At 48.1% G+C, this 7,965-nt stretch overlaps 1 protein-coding gene across 3 annotated transcripts in view; it reads right to left on the bottom strand.

The window, feature by feature from the left end:
• Positions 1 to 1,218: 1,218 nt before the first annotated feature.
• The window catches only part of LMAN2L (lectin, mannose binding 2 like), a 28,919-nt gene continuing 22,172 nt past the window's right edge, over positions 1,219 to 7,965 (bottom strand). For 2 of the 3 annotated variants that reach the window (XM_082230413.1, XM_082230414.1), the window contains 4 exons: positions 5,542 to 5,703; positions 5,318 to 5,432; positions 3,902 to 4,021; positions 1,219 to 2,998 (listed from right to left, as the gene is read on the bottom strand). In XM_082230413.1, the coding sequence (XP_082086539.1) occupies positions 2,856 to 2,998; positions 3,902 to 4,021; positions 5,318 to 5,432; positions 5,542 to 5,703 (540 nt within the window). In that variant the 3' untranslated portion in view covers positions 1,219 to 2,855. Of the gene's footprint in view, positions 2,999 to 3,901; positions 4,022 to 5,317; positions 5,433 to 5,541; positions 5,704 to 7,723; positions 7,757 to 7,965 lie in introns of all 3 variants that reach the window. The other variant, XM_082230412.1, reaches the window with a different exon arrangement.

Here is a 7,965-nt window from a genome sequence, read left to right as displayed (position 1 = left end):
GGGAGGGAGGTCGCTCGCCGCCCCGCGTGTGCCTATGTGGGGCACGTTACAGCCCCGTGACGTCAGCGCCACGCAGGCAGCCAGACGGCGAGAGCCCCGTGCTGGGCGGCCTCTCCTCGCCGTCGCCGCCCCGCCTCTCGCCGCCCGACTCGCCCGCCTCCTCCCACGGCACACCAGGCAACGTCTCGCGGCACACTAGTGTGCCGCGGAACACCGGTTGGGAAACACTGCTTTAGAAATTGGAAGGGGTGCAAAGATGAAAATATGCACAGTGTGACAGTGACCTGGCTCTCCCCACTTCACAGGGAAAGCACAGCTCATTTCTATAAAGAATCATGCTCAACATTTGTGCAAGCAAATGCATCCTCCCTTCCACCAATGCACACCCCAAGGTACCTCTGCCTCAGGGGGGTCAGAGGTCAGGTCAGGCAGCCAAATTCACTGTAAATAATAAAGCCTTCAAGGGGACTTCTGAGTTGTATGGAGCGTGTTCAGTGCTGGAGAGCGATGGAGGTCAGGTTCCCCAAAGAACTGGGAAAAGTCACCTTACATATATATATATATATATATATATATATATATATATATATATATATATATATATATATATATGCTTTCGTAGATTTTCACGGGTACAGGAATGCAGGTTTTGGTGTCTTCGGGTGTCTTCCCGTGTAAGAGTCGGGGTGTCTGGGCGACGTTTCGACGAGGTCTCACTCGTCATCTTCAGGCTGGTGCTTTCGGCTTCTTGTTACTGGAACAGAGCAGAATCTGGTGTTTGAGTTCCTATAAATACTGTTGAGGGGTGTGGTGTATAGCCTCCAACGTTCTGGGCAGAGAGGAAGTTCCTAGATTAGTGTGCCTTTTCTTCTTTTGTTCCTTAATTACTTGAGGGATATCTTGAGAATATCACTCATGAAATCACTCAAGATATCCCTCAAGTAATTAAGGAACAAAAGAAGAAAAGGCACACTAATCTAGGAACTTCCTCTCTGCCCAGAACGTTGGAGGCTATACACCACACCCCTCAACAGTATTTATAGGAACTCAAACACCAGATTCTGCTCTGTTCCAGTAACAAGAAGCCGAAAGCACCAGCCTGAAGATGACGAGTGAGACCTCGTCGAAACGTCGCCCAGACACCCCGACTCTTACACGGGAAGACACCCGAAGACACCAAAACCTGCATATATATATATATATATATATATATATATATATATATATATATGGTGATAGCAGCAATAAATGTCAGCAGCATTTTGTCTAAAACAGTAATTCGCCAATAAGAAAATAAATCCCCACCCGCCATCCTGTCTACCTTTCAGTTTTCACATCAGCTTCTCGGTGCTCTGGCATAGTGCACTGCCTTCCACATTACTCGGCAGGTCAGCTGTGTGCTCAGGAAAATAACAGCAGGCAAAGATGACTTTCAGGGAAGTGAGGCCACTAGGAGAGGCGGATTTAGGGAAACGCCTGCCCTGGGCGCCGAGCTGAGAGGGCTCCACATCGGGTGCTTCAACAATGAGGAACAGCAGAAGACGAGAGGTGGAGGCACCAAATTTTGGCATTGCACAGAGTGCCTCTGAAACGTTAGCCTAAAGTCTGCCACTGCTCCCAGTACAGATCTCCGGAACCACCAGCCACCAGGCTTCTGGTGGGACCTAGGAAGAAGAGGCATCCTGTCCTTTCCATCACACGGCTGGCTAGCAAGGCTCAGAGGATGACTGGCAAGGGAGGCCCCTCAGCTGAGTTCCCATCAATGGAGCAGCTAGTATTTAAAACAAAGGGATTTCCCCCCCACCCAACCTCCATTAGCAGAGCAACCAGGGGAGGCTCCCCGCTTCGGAAAGAGGAAAGAGCACAGAGGGGCTGCCTTTTAGTTGCTGTAGGAGTCAACTGCTTTGTAGCACCTGAATAAAAACGTACAGCAGTTTGTCCAGTTAGGCAAGCCAGAAGGTCTCAATTTGGAGTGGGAGGGACAGGATTATAAGGCAGGCTGCCATTTATTTTAGGAGGGGGGGAATTCACATTTGTTTATTCTGCAGGGTGGTGTCTTTGTAAACTAGAGGAAAAATAAGAGTAAAGGTGTATTTGTGGGACATAAGGTAAGGATACCTTGGTTTCTTATAGATACAAGCTTCCCGGCTTCCCTTGCCAAGCTAGCTGGTTGGGGCTGATGGGAGCTGTAGTCCAAAACTGGAGGGCGCTAGGTTGCCAAAGACTGATCTACATGCTAGATATGGCATCCCAGTAAAACAATGTTAGCTAACCTGTGGCCCTCCATATACTGCTGGACTACAACTCCCATCATCCCCAACCACTGTCTTGTCTGGCTGGGGCTGACAAGAGTTGGAATACAACATCTGCAAAACTCAGCTTAGCTACCCTCTGCAGTAGAACATCCAGACCAAACAGCCTTGATCAACATACCAGCGTTTCGACACCCACCCAACTACTCTGGTTTCCAACCAGTCTCCACAGGGAACAGCAGAGGTTACCAAATCCAGATCTCATTGGCTAAACGTCTCTCCCATCTACATAGAGCAATGTGATGAATGTTCACTTCACATTGCATGATCAAGGATATGTCTATAAAGTCTCGTAGAAATGCCAGTGTTGAAAACTCACAGTTCAAAGCAGTCAAAGTAGAGCAGAGTGATATGGCTGCCTCCATCATTGGGGGCCCACCACCAATCCAAAGGCTGCCATTAGAAGTATAAGATCCAGATGGACAGGAGTCCTCACAGCATGGCTTCTGGAAACTAGCTGCCTGCATAGGCAACCACCCATGCCAACAAACCAATGGCCCTCCAGAAGGCAAAGGAGGAAGAATGCAACAGGACGCCTCCAAATCAGTAAAAGTGTTTCCGGCTCTGTTCCTGCCATTTGTTGTAGACTATAATTCCAATGACGATGGCAAACACGATGGCAACCAACGAGAAGAAGACGATCAAGAAGAGAGCAAGGCCACTCATTGGTTCCATTGGAGTCTCTACTGCAAAGGATGGAAACACAGATCAGGCTCAGCTACCAAGAAATAGCCATGAACAACCTTGCGCCTCTTTGGCTGAATTCCTTGGCCAAACTTAGCTTCACATCAAGAAAGGTTAGCAGAGTGAGTAGGCATGGAGGACAGATTTAGTTTGTGGTTGACTATTCGCCAGAATACCTAGATGGGATCTAAATCTCAGGTGTATTGTGCCTTTGAGTAACAGATTCTGGGAAGAGCAGCAGCAGGGGCTCATCTAGAGATCAAGGGCCCATCTAAGCTCAGTGCTTTCTACACCAGGGAAGGGGGTGCCTAACTGGTGGCCCTCTGGATGTTTCTCAACTACAACTCCCATCACCCCTGACCACTGGCCATGCTGGCTGGGGCTCATGGGAGTTGGAATCCAACCACATCTGGAGGGCCACAGCTCCCCACCTCTGGCTTTCACTTACTTGCACAGCAGTGGCTCTCCAGGGTTTAAGGCAAAATCTTTCCTGGGGATGCTGGGAATTGAAGCTGGGACTTTTTTCATGCAAGTCATGTGCTATGCCAGAGAATTGTGTCTCTTCCCCACAAACACCAGCCAAGTTGCTTCATCTTCCTGGTCCCAAGGAGTGTTGAATTACAAGTCAGGGAAGTGGCATCCATGCTGCAGACGCACAAGTGAATTATCTGGACAACTCTTAAGCCTTCAGGGACTTAACATCTGACCTTTGAAACTGACCTCCTTCTGTCAGTGTTGCAGACAAGGCCCATTTCTGCACAAGTAAGAATTAACTGTGTGATATCAGTATCTTAAGATCAAAAGAGCAGGACTCCTCTGCAAGCAACCAAAAGTCTGCATCCCTACAGCATCTCTTCCTGAAACTCCAGCCCTAAAGCCCCATCACTCCACCCACCCACACTTACTTCCAGGCAGTTTCATGTTCTCCACCACAGGTAAGAAGACTTCTTTGTCCCGCTTGTCCTCCTCCAGTGTCCGTTGAACAGTCAGTTGGTACAGCTTCAGGGAAATGATGTCATGGTTATCTGGGGCAAAAGAGGAATAGGGAGAAGGAAGAGTGTGAGCACAATAGGCAGGCAGGCAGGCAGGCACTCCCCTCACACCTGCTGAAATTCCCCCTTGCGTGGGAGGGAGCACAACCTCTACTGGTTGGCCAGGTAGCCTTCCCACTTGGCTCTCACACACATCTCAGGAATGGCTTGCGACCATTGTTCAAGAACTCTGTTTTGTCAATTCTATCTGGAGAAGAGTAGACAGATAGCTCTTCCCAAACTCCTCACAAATAGGAATGACTTTGCCCATCACTGACTGGAGGGAACTTTGTGGAACTAGGCTGCCTAAACAGACCCAACACCAGCGGCTGTGTGGCAGTCCTTTAAGCTGGACTTCATTAACATGCTCACAGAATGGCAAGAACACACAGCTGCACAGCAGACCCCTTCGGTCAACTTAGATCCACCCTCTCCTTCCCACTGTACAATGGCAGTTGGCCCTGGGTGATGCAACCATCCTGGAGTTCTCCCCATGTTCCATGCGCAGCCAGCCATTCCTTTAGATTAAAGAGGAACAACCAGCTCTGACTTATGGACAGGATTTGCATCTTCAGAGGAGAAGCTGTGCAGCCCTTAGGCCACTGGGGTGCAATGGGCAGACAGAGGTCACCGCTAAGCAATTATAACTTATAGAAACTTTGGTGAGACATGAGTAAAAAAAGGGTGAATGAGCCCAGTTGGGAGCATGTAAGAGGCCATGTCTAAGTGAGAGGAACCCACACAAGGCACATGAGTGATGCCCATTTGAAAATGAGACCCATGAAAATACAGCCGATATGTTTGCAAGTGCAAGGACTGTGAGCTCAGTTCTAATTCTGAAACTCAAGATGTTCCTAGGTGCAATTTTCTCTTAATTCTAAGTGCACATCTTTAGCCCCTGGCTACAGCTGATGCATCTGTGAGTTGTAATGTAGATCCCACAAGCCTGAAGTCTGCCCTCGCCTGGTCCAGAAAGACCAAGCATAGGCAAACTCGGCCCTCCAGATGTTTTGGGACTACAACTCCCATCATCCCTAGCTAACAGGACCAGTGATGAGGGATAATGGGAATTGTAGTCCCAAAATATCTGTTTACCTATGCCTGAGAAAGACTAAAGATATTTTAGGCATCTACAAACAGAACTACAGGAAAACATGAGAGCCAGCAGCCATTTATGGGTTCACTTTTTCCTGAACTTCTTCATTTCTGCTTCTAGGAGATCTGGCTTTGGACTCTTGAAAAACACAGCAGCAGGAGGAGGATGCTTTCAGTCGGCCTTAAAAGCAGTACCCGACAGGTCCCCGGTGACAGAAGAGACCCCAAAGAAGTAGCCACGTGGCAAGTGTACTCCTGGGATGTCAATGCAGTCTCTCCATTCATGCTTGCCATCGATATCAAGCAAGACCTGAAAAGAGAGAAGACTCAATCCAACCTACTCCTTTCTGAGGCCACACCTGAGGAATGCCGGTGGGAATGTGGAATGCAGCAGACGAAGTGCGCAGAGAAAGACTCACCGTAAGCCTCCTCTTCACATAGCGGATCACCAGAAATGTGTCGTGGTTCAAGTTGCGCACCATTGCTGTGCATCCACCAAGTTCAGTGGGTCTGCCATCTCTGTCGTGGTCATAGGCGAGGGACCCATTGCTCACCATGGCAGAGACGTATGGGAACACCCGCTGGAAGGGAAGGGAGGAACTGCAGGTCAGCCGGCTATTTGCACACTGCTCTGTCAAAGGTCTGGTCACATCCAGTGGACAATGAGGGGAAACAGGCATGCAGGGAGCCAAGCAGGACAGAGACAGAACCCAGCATGAGCATTAGCAGGGCTGGGACTTACTCTGGACAAGCAAGCACAGATCAGCATAAGCTACTCCTACGTCTGAGCAAAAGTTAAGGTCTAAAAAAGGGTTAGGCAAGAGCACTCACTCCCAAAGGAGGCAGTGATGGAGAAGAAAGCTATCAATGTCTACCAGCCATGATGCCCAAGTTCTGCCTCCACGTTCAGAGCTAGTAATGTTTCTGAATGCCCGTTGCTGGAAGTCACAGGAGAGTGTGCTCTTGTGCTCAGTTACTTGCAGGTTACCCACAGGCACAGCAGAAATAGGAGAGGCACGCCCCAAATTCTGGAAGGGTGTGTTTTGATGCTCTCAAAACACATTGAGTCTCACCTAGCAAATAGGTACAAAACTAACTAATGTACAACGATATAAAATGCCCACCACCAGCTTAAGCAACTGTAGCTCAGCCTGAGCCAACAGGCTGCTCCACTTGACTAAACAATAGGCTGGAGACTTCCTGGTTACTGCAAGATGGCTACAGACGGAGAGTGAAGTTCTCCATGAATGGTTTGATTGTCGTGAGAGAACACAGGTCCTTTGCCAACCTCACGGGAGAACTTAACCGTGGGGCTTGTGCCCCATGAAATTCTTCTAAGAGATGCATCTTGCCCTTTTAGACTATACATTTCTAACCAGGCAACATCAGTGTATTACTTCTGATATCTGCATCAAGTGTTGTTAAGTACTCCATCTTTCAGCACAAGCCTAGAAACATATAGACTATGGAACTGGGCACAGAATTCCATTTCTCAAAACTTCAAGTTTTTAAAAATAATAATCCTCAAGTTTCTAAGCCATATGATTTATTAAAAATATGCTTGAAAGCCTGCAAGAGCCCCACCCCACCCCGCATCAAGTCAGTCAAAAGCACAGATTTTGTTTCGCTGTTATGACTACTGGATAATCCACTGATAGACCTGCCCTCCTTTATGGATTTGCCTCAACTCCCTTTAAAGCCATCTAAAGCAGCGACCATCGCCACACTTTGAATACTGAGAGTTTCATAATTTTTAACAAAAAACACTTGTCTGTCCTAAAGCCACCATGCAAGGTCTTCTGCTAAAGGGAAGAGGTGAGAAGGAAGAAGTTTATAAACTCATGCATGGCATGAAGAAGGCAAACAGAAAAGTTTGCTCTCTCTCAAAACGCTAGAACTCATGGAGCTCAATGAAGCTGAATGCTGGAAGACTCTGGATGGATAAAGTAAAGTCCTCCTTCACACAGAGCATCCTCGCTCCCACAAGAGGCAGTGATGGCCACCAACCTGGAAGGTTTTAAAAGAGGACTGGACAGATGCATGGAGGAGGGGGCTCCTGATGCCTTCAAGGTCAGGATCTCCGTGGGACTGATCCGGCCCAGCCAAGATAAACCTTCCTGGCTCTGGGGCAACTCCCCCAGCAGGCAGGCAGGCAGGAAGCATCTTCTGGGAGCAAAGGCAATGGCGCCTATGCAAGGGAATGGGAGTGTTTCACCCACTGCTGAAAAAAGGGTACAGTCAGTGCCCGAAGCCTGAAATTTGTGGTTAGAGCTTGTGGTTTGCCCAAGGCCAGCTGAGGAGTCTGAGATTTGAACCCAGAGGTCCCTATGGTCCAAATGCATTAAACTGATGAGACTCACAAGAGAAGGCAGGGCAAAATATCCCAGTAACTACACATATTGCAAAGCCAGATCTGCAGGGAAAGGATGGTGAAGAATGGAAAGATAGAGGGTGGCCCAGTAAAACAGGCTGTAATTCAATAATTGTCACTCTGGTTCTAAGCACTGGAGTTTCCGACCTGGGATATTGGCAGACATAAACCTCAAAAGCAAAAAGAACGCTACAAGCTTGATGCAAGGCTAGGAGAGCATCTTCAAGTACCTGGTTTCCTGAGGAATACCTCTTCTTCTGGGCCTGAGAATCCAGAACAGTTATTGCAAAGCAAGGGAGAGAGGGAAGGAATGAAGCAAGAGACAGTCATCCAACAGACAGTTAAACATTGACCAGTAAAACTACACACCACCACTCAACCGTAACCAAGATCCACATTGGGGAAAGCCTTGGCAACTATTCATATTCCTGGAATTGATGGTCAGGGATATTTTGATACAAATCTAAAGAAA

Source organism: Podarcis vaucheri, assembly GCF_965113315.1.
Source record: "Podarcis vaucheri genome assembly, chromosome: 7".
In the NCBI taxonomy this organism is placed as follows: Eukaryota; Metazoa; Chordata; class Lepidosauria; order Squamata; family Lacertidae; genus Podarcis; species Podarcis vaucheri.
The sequence above is the reverse complement of the archived record's forward strand: the minus strand, read 5'-3'. Positions and strand labels throughout refer to the sequence as shown.